Source organism: Helianthus annuus, chromosome 2 (genome assembly GCF_002127325.2).
Source record: "Helianthus annuus cultivar XRQ/B chromosome 2, HanXRQr2.0-SUNRISE, whole genome shotgun sequence".
In the NCBI taxonomy this organism is placed as follows: Eukaryota; Viridiplantae; Streptophyta; class Magnoliopsida; order Asterales; family Asteraceae; genus Helianthus; species Helianthus annuus.
In genome coordinates, this window is record NC_035434.2 from 36,214,267 (window position 1) to 36,238,519 (window position 24,253).

Genomic DNA, 24,253 nt, shown 5'->3' on the forward strand with positions numbered 1-24,253 from the left:
GTGAGTATCTAGGCATCTTTGCTATCCGTTTTCATTTCATCATCATCAACCTGTAACATGTTTAAAAATACAATTCAATGCAAAAGCAAAGGCGAGTATACAAGTTTGGTACGTACATAGCATAAGTTAAAAAGTGTGATCAATTCCTCATGGCAAGCATATGATTCAAGATAAACCTTAAATATGGCATGTGTCTAACATATCAAACCAAGAAAACGCAATATGCTCAAGACATAACCTCAAGTTTACGGGCGGGTCGTTAATCCTATAGCGCTACATATGTCAAGGTTTGGCTCGTACGAAGTTACTGATAAGTTCAACACATAAGAATAACCCAAGTTTAAAGTATCAAGTCATCACGTATACAAGCATGTTATAGGAACGTTCATGTGTTTAACAAAGTGTTCATGTGTAAGTTAATAGGTAAACATGTTACACCCCAAAAGTGGTAAAAGTAAAAAGGGGGAAATACGAGTATACTCACTGTGATTGCGTTGCGATTTCTTGTAAAATAACGCACGAGTAAAGAAATCAAGAGGACGAACGAGGGCGATTAACCTAGATATGAAAATATCACATAACGATCTCGTTATTATTTATAGGTTGGATAAGATTATAATATTTGTTGTTTACAATTTAACTAAATGTTATAATTTAACTTATTATTAACGATTAATGGTAAAAGAAATTATAATAAAATAATTATTCATGTTATTGATATATGTTTAAGGTTTTATAAAAAATGTAAACGGTTGATTCAGCATGTTGTTTATGAAAAGGAATTTTATTAAAATAACACACAATGTTGTTAATAAATGTAAAAAAATGAAATAAGAAAAGGTATAAACTGTATAAGTTTCTAAAATAATTTTTTTTTAAAGGACAAATACCCAACACACAGGGAATTTCCACTAGTTACAACACAACTAACATTGTTACCAAATTTAATAATAATAATAATAATAATAATAATAATAATAATAATAATAATAACTACTGTTTCTCTTGTTTTAAATGGCTAGTTGGACAAAAAGGAACCCACCCCCACATATTTCTATTTTGAGTTTCTATTATATGAACCAAACATAAATGCCCATCATCTTCTTTATTAAGAATACATACATACACACACTGTTATATCATGCTTCTTTCTTCTTCATAACAAAGCCATTCGAATAGAACCGATGTATATGTTTATGTTTCATTTTTTAGTTTGAAAAGGTTATAAAAGTTCATCTTCTTTGATTTAACCAAACCGAGACACTGTTATAAGATTTCTCATACTTTTAGTTCGTTAGGATGATTAATAACGTTGAAACAAAAAAAACAAGACTTCAATAGGGGAACTCATAAGAAAATAAACGGATAAGGAATGATATACCGAAACAAGATGAAACGATATCGTCGATGAATTCCGTTGTCCGCTCCGGCGTACCTCGATCTCGGGCAAGCTCGGTTCGCGTCATCTTCTTTATTAAACAACCGGACAAGCACAAGCATATCCGAACATGAGACAACCCAAAATCTGAATGAAAGGAAAAACGTATACCGAAATGAAACCAATCCCCGTCGCGACGTCGGTAGGGCCTCGACGGCTTTGAGTCTTTCCGACGTTGTCTTCGAGTTCCAGTGACGTCTCCGAACTCCGGCGATTGCAGGTTCCCTCCGGTGGACTTCGGGATTTCTCCGGCCAGGTTGGCGAAAGAGTATTGTGAGGATGTCGAGATGTTTTGGGTTTGTGTGGGTGTCAAATGTGAGGGTGTCGTGTAGGAACAGAAGGGTGTGTACGTTTATGTTTGTCAAGACACATGTATATATTGTTATAAAACCCTTGAGATTATTATGTGGAAATCTTTCAAGTTTTCACAGGAGGTTTATGGTAAAGATTAAAAGGCATAAAAGGGGTTTGGCTGCATTTATGTCCAGATTCTTGAAAAAAAACAAGAAACGTGTAAATAATACCGAGTCCCGAGATGAAGGCATACTTGTCTATGTAGAGTTATGGCGGCAACTTCAAGATTAAAGGAACAGAGCCTTATATTTCAATTTGAAAAATATTCATGTGGGGTTATATCAAGAGTTGAAGCCACTGTGATATTTTATTTTATTTCTTTTCTTTTTTTTATTATTTTTTATTGTAAAAGGTTAATTAGTTGTAAATAAATAACTATATTGATAATAAATCGCGAAAACTTTCGAGGTTTCAAAAGTTAGGATACAGGTTTCAAAACGGGTCGGATCTTGGGAATCCATTTTGACGGATGTCACAGGAAGGTATCCTACTGATAACTTAGTAAACTTAGTAATAACTTAGTAAACCTGTGTAGTACTCTTACGGTTACCCGTTACGCCTTTACGCGCACGGTCCGGTTTATGTAACTAGTTTACATAAACAAGCCGAAACGGGTCAAACCTTATCGTTTTTACTTCAAAATCCAGAGTGTGGTTATTATACCCATATAAAAACAAGACTTCAAACTTGTTGGGCCCAAACCACATTCCATTCCCGGTTTTCGCCTTTCACGTGATTAAACCATAACTATCCTTTGAAACTGACCGGTCTAAGCTAAGGCTAAATTAAGGACGCATTAGGATTCTAATAGGTTGTTATAAACCTTCGTTCCAGAATAGCAGACCAGTAAAAGATACTTGCATTTGTTTGTTGAGGTTAATACTTGCTCAAGTAAATACTTTTAACTTATTTTCCGTTATACGGGCTTGGGTTACGGTATTTTAAAATACCGCTTGGTCGGGCAATTGACCCCAACTCAATGGTAGTTGGGTATTATCAATGTGACCCGTTTAAAAATTGGTTTTGTTGGCTTTACGCCTTTGGGAGCTTAATGACCATGTCCCGGAAATCCTTGGCATCATTTTACGAAATGGCCACGACCTCGACATGCGGGTGTAGGCGTACACCCGACAAGGTGTCTATATTTATAAAGGTATAACCATTGGTTTTCGCGCCACAGCTTTATGCTATGTGGCGTGTCAATTAATCTTAAACCCGGCACGACCCTGGCGACCAAACGCATAGTGAACATTTAATTCTTTTACAAGATTTAATTGATAAATTATCCCAAGTTATAAAGAGTTTATGCCTTGTGCATTCAAATCAATTTTATTAAACATTTTACAAAAGTGTCGGTTGAATGTATTTACCAGTGTAAACTGACGTATTTTCCCCAAAAGATTAAATGCAGGATCTACACGTAATAGGCTGGCCACTCCTTAGCACCGTTAGAGTCTCGCAAGCTTGGGATGCCACAATCTGTTGAACAATATTCTATTTTTATTTTGATCCCTGTGGATTCATTTCAACTACTTGTGATACTTGGATATTACATTTGATGGTTGAAATATAATCTATCTTTATGCTTCCGCTGTGCATTTAAATACTGTGTGGTTTGACTATATTGTTGCCAACTACGTCACGGTAATCCCCCACCGGGCCCACCGGTGAAACACGTGGAAATCGGGGTGTGACATATACGCAGCGTATGTCAGACTGATTTGACAATGATACGATGTTGTCCAAGCACGTGAATAAAGCTATACGCGGAGTATAGAGCTATAAGCTGCGTATGATTGTAAATTCAAAAGTGGTATTTAGCCATGCATCTCTGCCTTCGACTTCAATCCCCATTTCCTCTGTGCATTCAATCACTTGTTATAGGTTGTATTTTTTGTTCAATTCATTTGTTCTGTAGATCTTCAATTTCTCTGTATCAAACACAATATTGTTAAAATGTCATCATTTTGGGACGAGAATTATTTCTATAATCGCCATTCTAACGATGCATGGGGAGTAAATGATGCCAATGAGGAGGAGGAGGTTGTGTCTGGAGTCCTTGTTGATCAAAAAACACAATTGCCAGACTTGAACGAGACTCCGACTCCACCTGTTGATGAACCAAATTACACGGCGCATCAAGTGTATCCGGATTACAGATACTGGTATGAATCTCCGTACGTTCAACAAAGTGGATACGGTGCTGAGAATGCACCTGTTGATGAACCATATTACCCGACGCAGCAATCGTATCCGGGTTACGGATACGGGGGTGATGGTGGATACGGAGGATATGGTGGATACGGGGGTGATGGTGGATACGGTGGATACGTGGGTGAAGATGGATACATGGATACGGTGGATACGGGGGTGAAGGTGGATACGGTGGATACGGAGGCTACGGTGGATACGAAGAATACGGTGGATATGGTTATGAGCCCCGTAACACACCACTGTATGATGATTATGAACCATCTACCCCCGACAATCCGTTTCAAATAAAGGAGGTATCACATTAATATTTGTATTATTTTTATAATAATAATTATTATTGTTAAAATTATATTGTTATTGTTATTGTTATTGTTATTATTAATATTATTGTTAAAAATTATTGTTATTGTTATTGTTACAATTATTATAACTATTATTATTGTTCAAATTATTATAATTATTATTATTGTTAAAATTATTATAGTTATTATTATTGTTAAAATTATTAACATATTGTCAACATTATAATTATTATTATTATTATTATTATTATTATTATTATTATTATTATTATTATTATTATTATTGGTATTATTATTATTTTTATTGTTATTATTTTTGTTGTTATTTTATCTAATCTAACTTATAATAAAGGACTCCATATAATGCCACATGACATTCTCTCCTTCAATCTCATAAATTTTATTTATATTTGTTTAATAAATTTCTTTTCATATTAATATTAATTGTAATTAATAACCAATATATAGATATCACTTATTTTTATCCTTATCTTTATCTAAAATTAATAAATAACTTCAATTTTGCAATTTAGACCCTTTGTTTTTTTTTTTTTACTTTTAACTCAAAGTTTTTCATCTTTTGCGATTTACTCACAACTCTTTTTTATTTTCAATTTTGGTCCACCATACTTTTCATCTTTCCCAAGTTTTTCGTTTCGTTCTAAATTTTGTGAGTTAACGCACCGCAACGTGCGTGTGGGATTCAACATTTTTAGTATATTTTTTTCCCGTTTGACTAGCACGTCGCGTCACATCTATTTTTCGGCGTTTGACAAGTTCGTCCAACACGCGGGTCCTGGATGGACTTAGATATTTTTTTTCTATATTTTACGTTTCGTTTTAATTTCTTAGCAACGAGCGTACGTGATTCAAAGATTTTACGTCCGCTTTTCGCTCGGCGTTATTTTTTTGCCGTTTTTATTTATTTTGTTTTTACGAGCTTTTCCGTGTTTGTGGTCGCTGACAATGGTATAGTATTGCTACTACTTGACACAGTTTTTTGACAAACGCTGCAACGCAGAGGCTTAATACTAGTTATTCTTAATGAAATAGCAATACAACAACTGTGTATCGTAAGCGTACTGGGGGCACCACTCGGATACCTCATGCGGGAATAGCAGATATTTCAAGTACACCGTCGAGCATGCGAGGGACATGTAGCCGAAGCGGTGGTTATGAAGTGGTAAAGGCGGTGAGTTGTCTGGAGATGACCAATAAATGTTGCAAAAGTGATCAGGGTACGTAGTTAGGGTGTGGTATCACAAGTGTTAAAGTAGGGTTACACTTACAATAGTTTTGGTACAAAAATAAGGTGAATGTGTGTGATTAGTTGAAGCAACGAGAGTAGTACCCTAGTACTCTTAATGTAAATTAATGAGAACACATAAATAGATAGTTACGAACTACTATATAGTGGTAAACAAACGGATCTGGAGCAGTATATGATTTTTATAAAAGTAGATAACTAAGGGTGTAGAAAGTATTGATTTATAACAAAAGTACTTAAATTTCAATTCACCCACCAACCACTTGAACTGTGTACAAATTAGGTTTTCGGGTCAATCATGTACTCAAGGTGTTGAGGAAATTAGGCTTGCAATGGATGATCTGAGAGACGTGTTTTCACTTTCAGATCGAATTATTTCGATGGTTCTTCTGAAAATTTAATCGGATACAACTTAGATTTGAGAATGAGAACTGGTATGTTATTTGGTGAATGAATTCGTATGAACTAGAGTGTGATGACCATCCATGAGCAACAATTTTGAATTTGGGGATGAGGCGGTAATTGCCCTCAGGCAGTTTATCTAAAAATCAAAACGAATTTTCTGAAAATTAATTTCTCTAATGCGTGAAGCAAACCCCTTGGACCCTGTTCACAGGGGCGTTGCCTAGACCCCGCCAAGGGGGTGTTGCCCCCTTGGAAACCCCATTGATTAGGGGCTCCATCCGAACAACTGTAACAACTCAAATAAACGTACACTCCTGCATCTCCAAACTTGCTTGATGCATGTTACAATTCACTTTGATCACTAAGTCAATCCCGATTACACTAAAATATCAAACATAAGTTCAGTTCCATCATCTTGAGACGATTAGTTACGTGTGTCATGTTTAGGTTAAACCTCATGCAAACACTAAGTTACTGTTTGTTTACCACTCAAAGGTCCACATCTGATTCGGTTAGATTGCAGTGCATTCAGAGCGTTTGGTTCCGAAAAGATTGTGAATGAAGCTGAATGGTTCAGACATGGATGTCTGATTCGGTCAGATCTTAACCATTCAGATCTAAATAAACCAAACAGGCCCTAACACATATTGCAACCCTAGTGAATCAATGGATGCGCAATGGAAGTGTGACTGTATTTTAGGACTTCTAGATCTAGTTCAATATCAAGGCTTAGTGTAAAACCCCATCTTAATTACCCATAAAGACAATAATAAAATATGATTTGGCCATCAAAGAAAAATGATTATTTCAATCAGTGTTGGTATTATGGAATTGTGGTCCTCTCTTGTACACATGCATGAGCATATGAACAGTGATGGGAAGCATAGAAAAAAAAAACCCCTCAGGTTGATCATAAAAAACTCAAACTAGATTGATTTGAAAATCAATATTTGATGCTAGTTAAATTGCTCCGTACAGAATTACTAATAAAGTAGAGACTGAAAAGGGTACCACTAATGTTTTTATAACCTGCTGATCATACCTAAATATTTGTTATATTGATAGAGCCATGAATGAATCCTTTTGCTTTCCGTCTCTATTCACCTTTCTCTTGGTAGCCTTGTTGTATTTTCTGATCATAGGTTCCTCCAAAATTGTATATAATCCTGCAAAGTTTGAAAAAAAGTTTCTCGCATGATAATTTCACTATTAACACAAACAATTTACGTTTGTTATTGCAATAATTTAGCGTTCTATTATAATACTCATTGGCGCAGCTTTGAAGGGGCCGGGGGGGGGGACCCCGAACTTTTCGCTCAGTAGTGTTATATATGTAGTTTTCGTATAGAAATTTTTGGGTATATACAATTTCGACCCCCCGATTCTATAGAAATTTTTGGGTATATACGTTTTCGACCACCCGGTCGAAAACGTCAAGCTTCGCCACTGATACTCATGTTTTATCAATTATATTTGATCATCAACGTCCAATTAGTTAATATCTCTTTTTCCGTAGTTTTTTCCTGATCAAAGTGAAAATAATAACATACCTGACATCTCATCCTTAGTGAATTCTTCATTGCTGCTAGATGAGCTTGCTTGGCTTGAAAATTTTGACTTGGCAGATGCAAAAAACCATGTTAAATCCATCAACTTTCTGATCATTTGAACTGCATAGTAAGGAATTTTTTCTTGTTTTCTCTTATCTACGGTAACAAAAGCATTGATGAACATTAAACAATCCATCAAACTCTCTTTAGCCAACCCTTTCATATAGTAAGCTTGTGATCTCCGCCACAAGCTTTTAGCATGAGAATTTGTAGGTTTTGAAATTGAAAGAGCTCTTGTGGTATCGCTAACAGCAGAATCTGGATCGTTAAGAAGTAAATAACACTGAGCTCTATTACTATAGAGTACAATCCTTTCTTTCCTTAGTTTTAAGGGACATAGTTTTAAACCTTCCGTGTATTTCTTTACCGCAGTTTCAATATCGCCTAACCAAAAACTATTATTCGCTTGTTGTTTAATAAGATTCACCATGACTCTTTTCTCTTCAAATATCTCATCAGACATTGATCTTTCTCTTCTATTCTTATCAACTTTTGTAACCCATATTTCTTTTAATCTTCTATCAATTGCAGGGTTTTTTATTCTTGATTTCCCATTCTTGAAGTCAATAAGCAGTGCTTTTGTGATTTTTTGGCCTAACTTTGATCTTTCTCCTAGTTTTCTAAGCTCAATAAGATCCAATAAATAAAATGATGCGATTTCAAGAACTTTGTACCTTGTGTTCATGTCATGGAGAAGTAATAAAAGACAATCAATCCCCATATACTGCCAATCATCTGAAGACCTTGAGAGGTTACAAATACACTCAATAACCTCTTTTGATTCAGAAACTTTTCTTCTTCCAACTTGTGTGTAACACAAAATTCTTATCAAACCTATTCCAGAAGGTGATGTGTGATTCACAAGCCCACCCCACATTGAACTCAAATCTTTCAAGAAATCTAGATTACAAATTAGATCTATGGATCTACCTCTAATGGCAAAGCAATTTAGTAAGTGTAGAGACCAGCACTGGATTTGGCTAGCCCATTCTTCAGCCTTTCTGTTCTCCATTTCTAACCCTCCAACCCCTCTAGTAATCAACTTCTTGTGATAGTTCACCCTCAGGTCTGTGTCCTCAATCGCCACAAACTCGTTATAGACTAACTCGCTGCACCTTGAAGCTAGACTCATGGTTAGCTTGACGACTTCTTCTTCATGAACCGCCAAGGTTTCAAAAGTACTATCATAGCTTGCTAGGTGTCCAAGAGCTCTAACTGCAACCCTTTGCTCCACCCAACTCATCTTTCCTCTCAGAAGATCCAACAATGGAGGAATAACACCAGATTCTACAGCTTTTTCTGCAAAATCGAGACTATTCATGGTGTAGGATCCTACAATATGGGCTGCATAATATGGGATATAAATGTTTTGGCAATCAAGAACCCATGATTTGTCGTTGATGCTCTTATGGAGCAAGCTCACCATGCATTTGAATATACCAAGAGAAGGAAACTCGGGATCTTCGGGTTGATTCATGGAAATTTTCCATAAAGTGCTTAGAATTAGTACACGCTCTTGCTCGTCAATTGACAGCATTTCTTTGAAACATTTCTTGATTCCTGATCTCCTGATGACTATGTTTTGCTCTTTCATGGTGCAGAAGAAGCATGTAGGGTTTGTGCAACTCATGGTGGATGGTATGAAAGATTCGACTATGGTGCTGGATTTGCAAATTGGAGTTGATTATAGTACTTACTTTATACAATATAAAAAGAGGATTAGTGGAGTCGGCAAACTTATAAAGTGACAGTGAGCCAAACAAAAGAAGACTTTACTGTTGTATAAACATTCTGAATTTTATATAGCTTTCTTTAGGGTGTACATATTCAGACACCTTATTCCCTAAATCCACACCCTCCTATACGCTTCGTATAGCCCTATACGAAGCGTATAGGGTTGCTTTTCCCGACCAACTTCTGCACCTCGTACAACGTCACATCAGTCAACTTATACGGGGAGTCTAGGCCTGTACGAGGGGCCAATACGAAGGCCCTTAGACGCCTCGTATAGGTCTATACGAGGCGTCTTGGACTGACCGATTTGACTATGAAGAGACTATGTCTGACATGACTTAAAGGCATACGGGGAGTAAAGACCTATACGAGGCGTCTTTAGCTCCCATAAAATGCAACCTACAGTGCGTTCTTGGTCCACATCCGAGGTTTCAACAAACAAACACTCACATTCTGTTTGTTCTTTTATTTGTGTTTGCGTTATTATCATCCCGGAGTGTTGAAATGTCATCATATTGGGACGGCAACTATATCTTCGGGCAATATTCTAGCGAAAATTGGGGGCACGAAAGCGTTCCGGTAACAGTTATTAGCGTAAATGTTTTAATTACTTGTTGTTTTCGTTTATTATTTACTAATGATGATACGGTTGTCTATTTTGGAGGAGTCTGGCGTTCCCGATTCTAATGAGCAAGAGGAGGTTGTGTCTAGTATACAAGGAAAACAAAACAGCCCGTTTCTAGATTTGAACAAGCATCCTCCTGTTGATGAAACAGCCCGTGTAGATGACTCATACCATGCTAGTGGATACGGAGGAGACGGTGGATACGGAGGAGACGGTGGATACGGAGGAGACGGTGGATACGGAGGACATGGTGGATACGGAGGAGACGGTGGATACGGAGGAGACGGTGGATACGGAGGAGACGGTGGATACGGAGGAGACCGTGGATACGGAGGAGACCGTGGATACGGAGGAGACGGTGGATACGGAGGAGACCGTGGATACGGAGGAGACGGTGGATACGGAGGAGACGGTGGATACGGAGGAGACGGTGGATATGGTGGATACGGTGGATACGGGGGATACGGTGGATACGGAGGAGACGGTGATCATCAGCAATTCATTTCCCCGGGCACTCCTTATGTTCATCAAAACAATTCGGACGTTGGAGGATATGGTGGTTATGGTGGATATGGTAGATATGGTGGTGAAGCACCTCCCATTCTGGACAGTCTGTACTTAAAAAAGACGGTATAAATTACTATTTTATTATTAATATTTTATTATTATTATTATTATTATTATTATTATGCCCATGGCTTTATAGCCTAGTGGCATCTTGGTGGTGGGATAAGGCTTTGAGACCAATAGGTCCTGGGTTCGATTCCCACAAGGGGGGTTTTCCCATGTTTATTGGGTTTCCTCCTGAATTGGTGTGGCATTATGCCTAGTGGAGATGGATATGATCGGGTGGTTCCTCTGGTGGCACGATGATACTCCAGTGGTCCGTCAGTGATCCAAATTTGCCGTTCAAAAAAAAAAAAAAAAAAAAAAATTATTATTATTATTATTATTATATTATTATTATTATATTATTATTATTATTATTATTATTATTATTATTATTATTATTATTAATATTGTCGATGTTACAGGTTTTCAACTCCTTAGATGAACTAAAGAAACGGATACAAGAAATAGCAAATGCGGATGGTTTCGTTATTGTCACCCGTCGATCAAAGAAAATCGGGGGAAGAACCGGGAGGGTATGGCTTGAATGTGATCGTGGTGGTGAGCACCAGAGTACAGCAACACTTAGAAAAGCTGGAAGCAAAAAAACCGGTTGCCCGTTTTACCTGCTGGCTGTCCGAAACCACCCGTATGAAACCTGGGAGATAAAAGACGGAACAATTGAACATAACCACGAACTTTGTGAGGACCTGTCGGCCCACGCGTTTGTGCGAAGGTTTACTCCAAGCGAAATGAAATTGATCGAGCAGCTGACAGCTCAAAACATGGAGCCGCGCAAAATATTTCAAACGATAAGGAAGCAGGACCCCGACAGGTTTCATGTTCAGAAAGACGTTCAAAACGTTGTAGCGAAGATTAGAGCCGAACAAAGACAAGGATTGACTCCCATGCAGTCACTAGAAAATGTGCTGATGAAAAACGACTTTATTTACGAGATCCGGGAAGAACCCGGAACAGAGATCGTAACAGAGATCTTCTTTCTTCATCGGGACTCGAGAGTCTTGTGGCGTGCATTCCCCCACGTCATGATGATCGATGCAACGTACAAGACAAACATATACAATATGCCCTTTATCCAGATTGTTGGTATGACGCCTACCAACAAATCGTTTATTATCGCGCATGCCGTTGTTAGTAAAGAACGGGGTGATAACTTTGTGTGGGTGCTTGAGAGGGTTAAGGCAATGTTGGATGAATGTATGGAGCCACGTGTGATTTTAACGGATAGAGACCTAGCCCTTATGGGCGCGTGTGCTAAAGTATTTCCAGACGCCTCCAGGCTTCTTTGCAGGTGGCACATACAACAGAATGTTATGAAGCACTGCAAGGGTGCCTTCACAGACGACGACTGGAAGAAATTTATGTCATTCTGGGGTTCATTGATTGAGTCTCCATCCATACCCATCTACGACTACCACTTGCGCAACATGCGAAAGCGACTTGTGGAGTGCAAACGTTCTAGTAAGTTTTTCTAATAACATACGACTCACCTATGCAAATTTTATTAAATTATTTTTACTTTTTAGGAGTCTTCAAATACGTGTACGATAACTGGCTAAAAGACTATAAGGAGATGTTTGTCTTTGCGTGGACTGATAAGAGGCGCAACTTTGGTAATCGTACTACAAACAGAGTTGAGAGCCAACATGCCAACTTAAAGAAATACGTCGAAGATAGGAGCTCGCTGGACCGTATAGTTGGTTGTGTCCGGGATATAGTTGAGACACAGTTCGGTGAAATAAGGAAGACTTTTCGAGAAAGCATCGAAAAAACAATGAAACACCACAAACACCCGATGTTTCAACACCTACTTGGAAAAGTATCCCACAAAGCCCTTGACTTGTTGCATGGAGAGGCAATTAGGAGGCTAGATGTCTTGGAGCGCTTTAATTCATCATGTGGTTGCCAAATGTGGCACAGCTGTGGGTTGCCCTGTGCTTGTAGGATAGAAAAGTACATGCGTGAAGGTAATAATTGTTGAACGTACAACACTTGTGTGATATATTTCCTTTTTTCATTTTACTTAAACAATATTGTTTTTAACCGTGCAGAGCGTCCGATTCAACTCGAAGACATAGACGTCTTCTGGCGGAAACTTAACTTCCAAAGTTGTAAATTGATAGACGACTCACTTGACGTGGTCGAAGAGCTAGATGTTGTTAGACAACAATTACAGTCGCACCCCCCAGCTCAGCAAAAAAGCCTGCTTTCAAAGATTAAAGCGGTGTTGACTCCAACGAAATCTACCAAGAAACCACCGGTTGTCCAACAAAATACTCGTGGCCGACCAACAACAAAGCAGGTACAAGAAAGGTTGGACGAGGCCTCTCGTATAGATGAAGAATTGAGGAGAAGCTCCTTCGGTGATGCAAACACGTGCTTTGAAGGTTCACGACAAAGTAAGTACGATAAACCTCGCCACAGCTCGTACGTTCCGTCTCAGGCCTCACAACAGTCGGTTATAAGGTCCCAAAAACCCAAAGCGACCCTAAGCCGTTCAAAGAGTTCTAAGAAGAAAGAGACATGAGATGATCACGGTTTTCCTTTAATCATTGGGGACGAGTACGTGGGAATCATCGAACGGTTTAAGTCTGACATTCCGCCAGTGTTCCATCCGTACGTCTCGTGCATACGAGATGTGATGCCGGACGGTCATTGTGGGTTTCGGTCTGTGGCTGTGGGCTTAGGGATGGATCAGAGTTCATGGGGGCTTATTAGGAGGGACCTTGTCCAAGAAATGGATCAGAACGAATCGATCTGGTTCCCAATATTTGAAGCATGGGCTGATGGTTATTTTCACACGCATCGTTAGGGCCTAATTTGGGATTCAGTGGCCGGTTGTGGGGAGAATCACTGGATGGACTTCCCCTTTGCAGGACTTCTTATTGCACAAACGTACGGTATCGGGGTGCACCTGTTAACGACAACCATGGGTGCGAGTTCCACTTACTTCCCAATACTAAGTCCTCCGGCTAATCAACAACCATTAAAATGTATTATTAAATTACCATTTTGCCCCTGTTTACCCCTTAGTATAGCCTTTTATCAGGGGCGAAATGGTAATTAACCATTTCAGAAATATCTTTTTGGAATGGTTAATTACCATTTTGCCCCTGATAAAAGGCTATACTGAGGGTTAAACAGGGGCAAAATGGTCATTTACCAAAAAGCATAGACGCCTCGTATAGATCTATACGAGGCGTCTAGGCTTCGTATAACACAGGGGGGGGGGGGCTAGACGACACAGATCACACACACAAACAAAAACACACACATATACGCTGCATTCTGATCTATACGCCTCGTACGTATTTCAACCGTATTTTTGAAGAATCGAAGCATCACCGGTACGTATTTCATCCCGTAGTTAAGTATTTTTGTCTCGTTTATGCCTTTAGACCGTAGGTTTGCCCTAAAAGTTGAATTTTGTTGGGTTTTGGGGGTTTGAGGTTGATGATGATGATGAACTTGTAGAACAGGACGCCGAGTATAGCCCTATACGAGGGCTATACGAGGGTCTGTTTTTTTTTTTTTTTTTTTTTTATTGTTATTATTGATTATTGCTATTATTATTGATTATTGTTATTGTTATTAATATTATTATTGTTATTAATTATTATATTATTATTATTATTATTATTATTATTATTAAATATTATTATTATTCTTAATTATTGTTATTGTTATTAATATTATTATTGTTATTAAATATTATTATTATTATTATATTATTATTAGTATTATTATTATTATTATTATTATTATTATTATTATTATTATTATATTATTATTATTATTATTATATTATTATTAATTATTATTATATTATTATTATTATTATTATATTATTATATCATTATTATTATTATTAAATATTATTATTATTATTAATTATTGTTATTGTTATTAATATTATTATTGTTATTAAATATTATTATTATTATTATTATTATTATTATTATTATTATTATTATTATATTATTATTATTATATTATTATTATTATTATTATTATTATTATTATTATATTATTATTATTATTATTAATTATTATTATATTATTATTATATTATTATATTATTATTATTATTATTGTTATTATTATTATTATTATATTATTATTATTATTATTATTATATTATTATTATTAATTATTATTATATTATTATTATTATTATATTATTATTATTATTATTATTATTATTAATTATTTATTTATTTATTATTGTTTTATTTATTATTGTTTGTATACGTATACAGTATTTATTATGGAGGACGATCTGATGCCGGGCGATGACATTCAGATAGAGCCGATTCAGCAGGGTCCACGACGTAGACAGCGGCCGCCTGTGGATACGCTGCAGGGGCATCCGTATCTAGATTTTCCCGACGGCACTGACGCCGCCCGTCATTGCCAGAAGCTTAGGAGGATGCACGTTGGATCGCATGCATCGATCGATTGGGATGCGATGGAGGAGATTGCTGAGACGCCGAGAGTGCGTCGGTTTATACCTATCGATTCGCTGTGGCATCGTCTTTTTGACTTGGCGCACACGCCGACCTACAGGGAGCTGCTGGTCGAGTTCCTTTCGTCATTCACATTTCACCCTCCTGGGGAGCCAGTGCAGCTTCCGTACCCAGGTGCTCCCCATCCGCCTGAGATTTCTTTCAGGCTTGCTGGCGTTATGCGTTCGATGACGCTAGCAGAGTTTGCGGTGCGTTGTGGTTTATACATGCAGGAGGAGATCGAGACTGAGATTTACACAGCGGGGCTAGTGGTGGTTGAAAAACCCACTCTTGTAGGGTTTTGGCAGGTGATTGCGGGGGCGGATCATTGGGAGCATGAAAAGTCGAAGGGGAGGGTGTCGTTTGTTAGGGACCCACTATACAGGTATGTACGTTTATTATTGCAATTATTGTGATTATATGCACTGTTTATTAATCTCTGTTTTTGTATTTCGCTAACACTATCTGCAGGTATCTGCACCATTTGCTCGCCACTTCTATATCAGCGCGCGGCTACAGCCGTGAGTGGTGTACGACCACAGATCTTTTTTTCCTATATTGTTTGTTGTATAGGAGGCCGTGCGCGCTAGCACACGGTCTAGCCCAGTACTTCGCCTCCGGCCATCACCGGCAGGAGCGCGGATTTTTGTATGGCGGGGCATACGTGACCGTCATTGCCCGTTCATTGGGCCTCGTACCACAGCAGGACCCACATCTACGGACGCCGGCCATCATGCCGACGCGGATGGGTATGCAGTCGCTATGGGGGATGAGGGTTATCAGGAGGTTCCCCGTTGGCCCGCGGTTTAAAAACCGCGACGGGGGCGTATGGGGAGAGGAGGCCCTACCAGAGCATTTCGAGCCCGTTCATCCTCCTGCAGATCCTGCTGATGTAGTGCCCGTGGAGGACCCTCCGGAGGATCTAGACGGTGCAGCGGTGCCACAGCCACCGCCACCTGCCGGGGCACCTCAGTTTCCACGTCACGTTATTCGAGGTGGTGCCCCAGGAGCTGCGCTACATCCGGATGTACGAGCCAGGCTTGACAGGCTCGACGATTTGGTAGGTTGGCTGGTACGGGCGGAGCAGGATAGACGAGAGAGAGAGGGATTACCCCCGATACCGCTTCCACCGGTTCGAGCACCACATCAGCAGCACCAGCCGCAGCAGCAGCACTAGCCGCAGCAGCAGCATCAGGATTCAGATTCGGATTTGGATGCATAGACCTGTTGTTGTTTTTATTGTTATTATGGATGTACAAACTTATCTTATATATTTTTGTTATGGATGTAAACAGTTATCTTATATATGTCATATTTATGTTTGTTTTCAGTTATTCGGTTACTCAATGATTGTTCTCTTAAATTTAGATAATACGGAAACAATATAATCCCCTGAATATAATACGGAAACAATATTTGAAAGAAATAAAATTTTAATCGAAAGAATAATATTTAAAAAGTAAAATGTTAAAAACAATATAATATATTTAAATAGCCGATTTTTAAAAAACAAAAAAAAAAAAACAACACTTTTTTAAAAATAAAAAAAGAACGATTTTTAAAGGCAAATAGTTAATTTTTAAAAAACAACAACTTTTTATAGTGTAAAAAAGAAAAAAAAAACTTTTTTTAAAACCAAAAAAAATTTCATCAAAAAAACACATCTTCAAAAACTATCCAAAAAACCATACCAAAACCCATCAAAACACCCCTCATTTCAGCCAAAAAAAAACACCAAACATAGACGCCTCGTATAGCCCCATACCCTGCGTATAGGGTTCCTTAAACAACGTGCCTGACACCCTCTGTACACCCATCGAATTCAGTGCATGGACGCCTCGTATAGGTCTATACGAGGCGTCTAGGTTTCAAAAAGTGTGGAATTAGGCGCAGGAGGTGTCCGGATAGTTTCCCCCTTTCTTTATTTAGACACACAAAAGAAACTGTATTTGATTGTTAGGAGGTTATATACACAAAAATCAAATAACCTTAAGAGCACCCACAATGTGGTGCATTTTGCTCGTCCGTTCCGGCGTGACACCCCAGCGGACTTCGTTCGTTGGGTCACATTGTGGCACACATTTGGTTCGTTTCAAGTCGATCTGCACGTCTGGACCTCTAACGGACTTCTTTTGGTGGGCTACCTTTCTCAACAGATATAATAAGGTTTAAATTTTTTTAATAGTTAAACTTATATATATACACACACACACAAACTGTTTTACGTAATCTCACATGCATCAACCCTTCTCACAATTCTCTCCAACCCATCTATCTCACAATTCTCATAATGAGTTCTAGTGCCGATTATGCCTCATCATACTTCGGATTTTCATTTCATGCAACTAGCCGACAAACCATATGATGAAATTATTTAAAATGACATCGACAAGATGTATTTGGCTCTTACACATCATCAAAGCCAAGAAGGATCAAGTTCTTTACCTTTGGGGAAACGTAAAGTAATAAACAAAAATCAAGAAGAAGCGACGACAAATTTGCTCCTAACTCAATGTTCCTATAAAATTACTTAATTCGGATATCACTTTTGTATAAGTCGCAATCTTTTCTTCTGAATTATCAAGGATTCGTGAATACTTTAAGGAAAAACATACACTACAAATAATGTTTGAAGGTGCGGTGAAATCAACTTAAAGGTGTTGTGTTTACACCGCACCAACTGACTGGGCACCAACAAATTCGAACATTTAGTGGTGCGGTGCGGAGAACCGCATGATTTAATAAAGGGAAAATTACGAAAATGTTGGTTGACCAAGAGGGTTTTCAATTTTGTCACTCTCCTGCGTCCTTGGAAGGACCACTGAGCATGGGATGAGTCGGCGTATCATGTTGAAGAGTCCATGTATCACCGACGCTTTGGAAGAGTCCACCGACGCTTCGGAAGAGTCACTGACGCTTCGAAAGAGTCCACCGACGCTTCGAAAGAGTCCACCGACGCTTCGGAAGAGTACACCGACGCTTCGGAAGAGTCACAGACGCTTCGGAAGAGTCCACCGACTCTTCCCATAAACATGTGGGACACGTGTCAGCTTCTAGGGACTAGGGACATGGACGCATCAACATAACATGCGGACTCTTACGAAGCTCAGTGGTCCTTCCAAGGACGCAGGTGTTGGTTCAAGCCCAAGATCAACTCATAAACACACACTAAAAGAACTCACGTAAAGAATCCTGTGTTTTCTAAACTTGTTGCGCTTTCTTGGTTGAAATTGAGAGTACATTAATACCTTACCCTACTGTGCTATTTATATAAAAACAAAACAAACCCACATGCTAAATACACTACTCCAGGTACTCCTTATAATTAGCCATATCTTCACACATTCACATCCACAAGAGTCGGTCAAAATTAACTACCAAACCCACGATTAAATGAGCCTTTGCTGACCCATTCTTTTGTTGACCCGCAAGTTGTTTGACGACCCGTACTTGACTCGGAACCGTTTGACCCATACTGTAACACCTCACAAAAATCATGCCCAATATAATAAAGACACGTGTCATAAACTTTAAATGTCTTATAAACTCGGATCAAGTTAAAAGATATCTAGAGGGATTAAAAGTGTCAACATGTTAATTATTACCTCTGAGTGACCTTTTAACGTTTCCAACCCTTGATAAAAATATTAACACACTCTCAAGAATATCTGATAAAGATTTCAAAGGCATCCAGTTAAATCTTGTGACAAATAATTCAAATATCAAGGAAATGGCCATGTGAGTATACACGACAATTCTTCATTTCATGGCCTCTTTCAAAGATTCCAAAACTATATTTTGGATGGCATTACTTCCAAGTACTTTTCAGAACTAAAGAAATGGACCCTCTTGCTAAAAGTGACATTAGATTCGAGTTATAAAGATTGCATGGTCAAAATCTAAAAGTTCTCAAAAATTTGTCCTCTGATTGAAGACTTATGGACCGCAAAGCATCCACCTTACGGACCATAAGGTGGCTTACCTGGGCGATAAAAATTTAAAAAGCGGATACAGACCATAAGGCCTTGGCTTATGGTCTGTAAGACCTGTAACTGGGCAGTAAAATGGACAGCTGCAGGTTACAGCCATTCCACCGCCTTTGCAAGCTTGTATTTCGATACTAGGGACTGTGCAACTGGTTTTACTGCCCTAGGGACACTTGTAAACATCTGGATTACCTCTAGGAACAGATGGATTGATCTTGTGAAGTGGAAATCACTTTAAAAAGGCCTCATGTCTTCACTTGAAACGTGCACAATTCAAAGAAATTCATATACAAACTCTCAACTAAGTTCTCTGAAGCATCCTGGTCTTCTAGGAAGCTCTCTTAGTCTAAATCTTCGTGCTAAGGACTCTTGTAAGTGTACTTAGCCTCTGAAAAAAGATTTCATTAGTGTAATGACCGAAAATCAAAGTTAGCGTAATTCTGCTTTGACTTAGTGATTAATCACTAACGGTCCTGCCATTATTCGAATTGAAAGTGGCTATGCATTGGTAATTATGTAGGTGTTAAACCCTTAAAAGGGCACCTCTTAATTGTCACATTTACTTGGTTAATTGATAGAAAAGTCAAACGGGTCAGTTTTTATAAAATAATTCTTAACTGATAATGTAGAAATTATGGAACATGTTTTAACACTTAAATAACTTGGTAAATAATATAAGAACATGTTTAGGCATGTTCAACCCGACAATTCTGAGTTTAGGCTCGGTTCGCAACCGAAAGTCGCAAAAGTATACTTTTGCTTTGACTTTCAGTTTTGTCCCGATTTAGCTTAGTTTAGTTATGCCTCAGGGTTCCTTTGGGACCACATTATATGTTAGTATAACCCTCTGAGGTTATACTACATGGTTCCTTAGAAATCTAAATCATTTGCATGTTCCCGTTAAATGCTTAAAATTGACCGTTATGCCCTTTTATCATTAAAACGAGATTTTTGAATATGTGAGAGAACAAAAACCTTTATTACTGATATATAAGTATGTCCAAAAAAAAATTGACATCCGTTTCTGGTCTGAAATAAGAGTTATGCACGATATCGTAAAACGAAAGCTTTTTATTAATTAAATTGCATTTTTGGCATAAATCATATTTAAACCCAAATTTTGGCACCAAACTTTCTACCCACTGTTATAATATAATATTTTGGGATTTTTGGAAATTTTTGTCAAACTTTATACTGATAATAACATAGGGTTCTAGCATAAATTCGGTAATTGACGATAAAGCACTTTTTGTTAATAAAATGAGTTTTACATATCATTTTGATACCAAAACTTTTTCTACTGATATCATATGATAAATAAAATATTTTCAACAGTTGAGACTGATCAAAATCTCAGATTTCCTTATACAACCCGAATATCGTCAAATACCGACTTTTATAGGAAATAGGCGCATAGTATGGTTTAAAACCATATTTAGCACCTAACACTTGTTACCTACTGATTTTAAAAATAAATTTTTATACTTTAACAGTAAGTATAAGTCTTGAACTCAAATTTTCAAATTTAACCTTAAAAGCATATGTGAAATGACCAAAATGTCCATTCGGTGCATAGTTTGGCCATAAATGATAAATTTCACATATGTATGATATCTTACTGATGTAAATTGTTAAAATAAATATTTTTACTGATTGTTTTAGACCAGAACCTCAGTTTACTATTTAACTTCTTTTATAAACTTTAAAATGACCAAAATACCCTTACGGGACTTAATTTGGTTTTAAATTCATTTTGGGCATAATGGAAGGTATCTTACTGATATCATTACATATTTAAAGCATATTAACTTGTGGAACTTGTACATGACTCATTTGGTTACCCGTTATGCATATTCGCGTTCGGTACGGTTTATGTAACTAGTTTGCATAAATTAACCGAAACGGGTCAAACCTTATCATTTTTACTTCAAAATCCAGAATGTGTTTAGTTTACCCACTTTATACAAGTCCTCGTACTTGTTGGATCTAAATCACTTTCTAATCCGGTCTTCTCTTAATCTTGCGTTTTGAACCGTAAACCTTTCTTTAAAACTAACCGGTCTAAGTTATAACTTAAATAAGACCCGTTAGGAATCTAATAGGCTATTAAAACCTTCGTTCCAGATTAGGAGCCCGGTAAAAGCTACTCGTACTTGCTGATTTGATTTACGGCTGAGAATAAAATTTTATTTTAGCTCAGGTAAATATTTTTAACTTATTTCCCCTTATACGGGCTTGGGATACGGTAAATTATTACCGCTAGGTCGGGTATTGAATCTTTAATCGATTAGTGGTTAAATCTTTGAGATAACCATTTTAATCTGTTTTGTTTGATGCAATGCCTTTGGGGGGTTAATGACCGTGTCCTGGATATCCTTGGCTCATTCATTTGAAATGGCCACGACTTAAGCACGGGGTGTAGGCATACACCTGACAGTTGCGTATGTAAAAAGATATACCCGCTAGTTGAGGATAACTCGCCGTGGGTTTATATTATGTGGTGTGTTTATTAATCTTGTCCCGGCTTCTATCCCGGGTCCTGAACAGACGACAAACATATTAATCTTTATACAAGATTATTTTAAATAATTGTCTCAAGTTATAAAAGAATAGTTGTGCCTTGTGCATTTAAATCAATTTTCTTAAACATTTTCAAAAGAGTCGGTTAATTGTATTTACCAGTGTAAACTGACGTATTTTCCAAAAATGGTTAACTGCAGGTACTACGCGTAATGGGCTGGAAACTCCGAGTATTAAATAAAGAGTCTTGCAAGCTTTTAATACTTAAAGTCTGTTGAACAATATTTCTTTCTGTTTTAGATCCGCCTATGGATCCACTTACAATCATTGTGTAATATTGTATTATACTTTCAATTCGGTTTGTATAATTACTTTTAGACTTCCGCTGTGCATTAAACTGTGATTATTTGACTATGATGATATCAACTATGTCACGATACTCCTCACTGGGCCCACCGGTAATACGTGGAAATATCGGGGGTGTGACACATACTCATTAAGATTATCCAACATTCACCCCCATAATCTTGATGTCAGTCTAGATTCACTTTCTACTTTATCGATTCTTGCTTGCATTCGTTTATGCATTCCACGCTAAATCCGGAATCGGTTTTTGTAACATTCCCAAAATTTTAAATACATTATATTTGAATCTACTCCATTTTTAATGAAACTTGGTTCAAAATGTAGATAAGATTATTCTCGTTCTAATGACATATTCATTATTTTATAAAACGTCATATTTTAGAAGTTATACGCGCCAAATAAGTGAAGCAGTTAAATTAATTATAATATATATATATTTCCCTATATATATATATATATATATATATATATAGGGAAAGGTTAACATATAAAAAGGCTTATCGTACATTAACGTAGGCGACGCGCGTAACCGTTGGATCAATACCCTAATCACGCATAAGATACAAAAATAACGCATGGGATCCATTTTTTGGTGATAATTACGCATGGGGTGATAATCACGCTTGGAAAAGTATAATAACGCACGTTATAAAAGTTAAAAAAAATCACGCACGTTATCATGTTTGTCGCGTACGTTAATGTAGGTTAAGCCTTTTTGTACATTATAATTTCTCTCTCTCTCTCTCTCTATATATATATATATATATATATATATTAATAAAATAATGTTCAACTTAAAATGATTATGAAAACTTACGTATGCATGTAAGTTACTACAATTGACAAAGTGAAGTAAGTAATGGACACGTGGTCAAATCCTTAACTCTTAAGAATTCAAATCTTAGTGTATATATATACTAACATTCTAACATTTCGACCTGCACTTTCTTTCTCCTCCTAGCCATATCCTTGTCTTCTTATTTCATCCATTTTCTTTAGTTATTCACCCCTAAATCCTATAAAGCCCTGCCACGTTTTAAGTATTATAACCCCTGATCACTGATACCCTGTTCGATTGATCTAGGGCCCCGTAATGTATGTTAAGGCTCTGTCTAAATTCTTTGGGGTTCTGTCTCGTGAAGTAGGGATAAAATTGAATTGGGTTACTATACTTAATGTGAGTACATTATATATTTTACTAAATAATCCAAGAGTTACACCAAGATATATCAACCCTCCTTAAAATATTTTAGACACCCCCAATTGTCCTAAAATACACCCCGTATATGAAAACCGGCTCCAAAATCCCTTTACCTCATTAAATAAAAAATGAAAACAATAAAATAGGTCTGTCGCGGGGCGCGACAGACTCCTTGTGATTATAACCAGGAAGTCACAAAGGAAAGATCTATAATAGCAATGTGAGTAATCTCCTTTTTGCAAACTGTTTTTACAAAACCTTACACGATTAATTATATATTAAACAGTTATTGAGTATTTGTAAGGATACAATTATCGTCGGTATGTTGGGGTTTTGTATACAAAATTTGTTACTACCTTGCGAGGAGTAACATGACCACAAGTCGGGTTGACAGTACCGTGTGTGGTAATTAGTATGACTTGGAAACAAATGTAATTGCGTGAACGCCCTCAATACTGTACAATGGTTTTTACTAAGCTTGATTAAACTGGGATTCACTAACCAGTATTTCTTGCTGATAAAATGTTTTAAACACGTGTTTCAGGTAACTTAGTGTGAAGTCAATAAAAGCCAGTTGGAGAGCACAGAAGGCTTAGAAAAGTGGTAATAAAAGTTACCTAATTAAAAAGGAGAATCATTTTTAATAATTAGGGTTATTCCTTATAAATGTATCAAAATGAAAAATTGGGTTTTGTCCCACTTATAAATGTATTATCAGAGAAACTTGGATTTTATCCCATTTCTTTATTTTAAATATTTTTGGTGTTTAACTCTGATAAAATATTTCCTAACTACGGTCCTGATGAAATTTTCCGCTGCCAAATTGATAAACACCAATATCACTAAAACTGGCCGCGACCGCCCGTTCCCGGATTGATAGGGGACGGGGTTTGCGACAGAAGGTGGTATCAGAGCTATGCCACTGGTTTAAGCCCTTTAGGTGTTCTTCCAACACCTAAACCATTAACCATGTGTGTTAGGAAATTAATATCTTATGTGTTATCATGTGAACATAAACTCTTAATATGTTTATTATGATTTTTATGTTATTTCACGAATCTTAAATTCCTAATATGTGTTACCCATATCTTACACT

The 24,253-nt window shown here is 37.2% G+C and overlaps 3 protein-coding genes and 1 long non-coding RNA gene across 4 annotated transcripts; 2 read left to right on the forward strand and 2 right to left on the reverse strand.

Annotated features, from left to right (window-relative positions):
- On the reverse strand, window positions 1-2,034 carry LOC118488926. Its single transcript, XR_004885367.1, has 3 exons — window positions 1,382-2,034; window positions 485-558; window positions 1-50 (listed from the first exon to the last, which is right to left on the reverse strand). It is a non-coding gene; the product is annotated as an uncharacterized LOC118488926 (long non-coding RNA).
- A 4,942-nt stretch (window positions 2,035-6,976) lies between these two features.
- LOC110914843 lies at window positions 6,977-9,245 on the reverse strand. The gene is made up of 2 exons (XM_022159531.2): window positions 7,531-9,245; window positions 6,977-7,146 (listed from the first exon to the last, which is right to left on the reverse strand). Exons 1-2 carry the CDS (start codon window positions 9,218-9,220, stop codon window positions 7,034-7,036), a joined length of 1,803 nt encoding a protein of 600 aa, XP_022015223.1. The 5' UTR covers window positions 9,221-9,245; the 3' UTR covers window positions 6,977-7,033.
- A 3,002-nt stretch (window positions 9,246-12,247) lies between these two features.
- Window positions 12,248-13,294, forward strand: LOC110914857. The gene is made up of 2 exons (XM_022159532.2): window positions 12,248-12,546; window positions 12,631-13,294. The coding sequence occupies exons 1-2, from the start codon at window positions 12,354-12,356 to the stop codon at window positions 13,104-13,106; spliced, it is 669 nt and encodes a 222-aa protein (XP_022015224.1). The 5' UTR covers window positions 12,248-12,353; the 3' UTR covers window positions 13,107-13,294.
- On the forward strand, window positions 13,221-16,434 carry LOC110889149. The gene is made up of 4 exons (XM_035980714.1): window positions 13,221-13,368; window positions 14,839-15,469; window positions 15,556-16,248; window positions 16,416-16,434. Exons 1-4 carry the CDS (start codon window positions 13,221-13,223, stop codon window positions 16,432-16,434), a joined length of 1,491 nt encoding a protein of 496 aa, XP_035836607.1.
- Window positions 16,435-24,253: the final 7,819 nt, after the last annotated feature.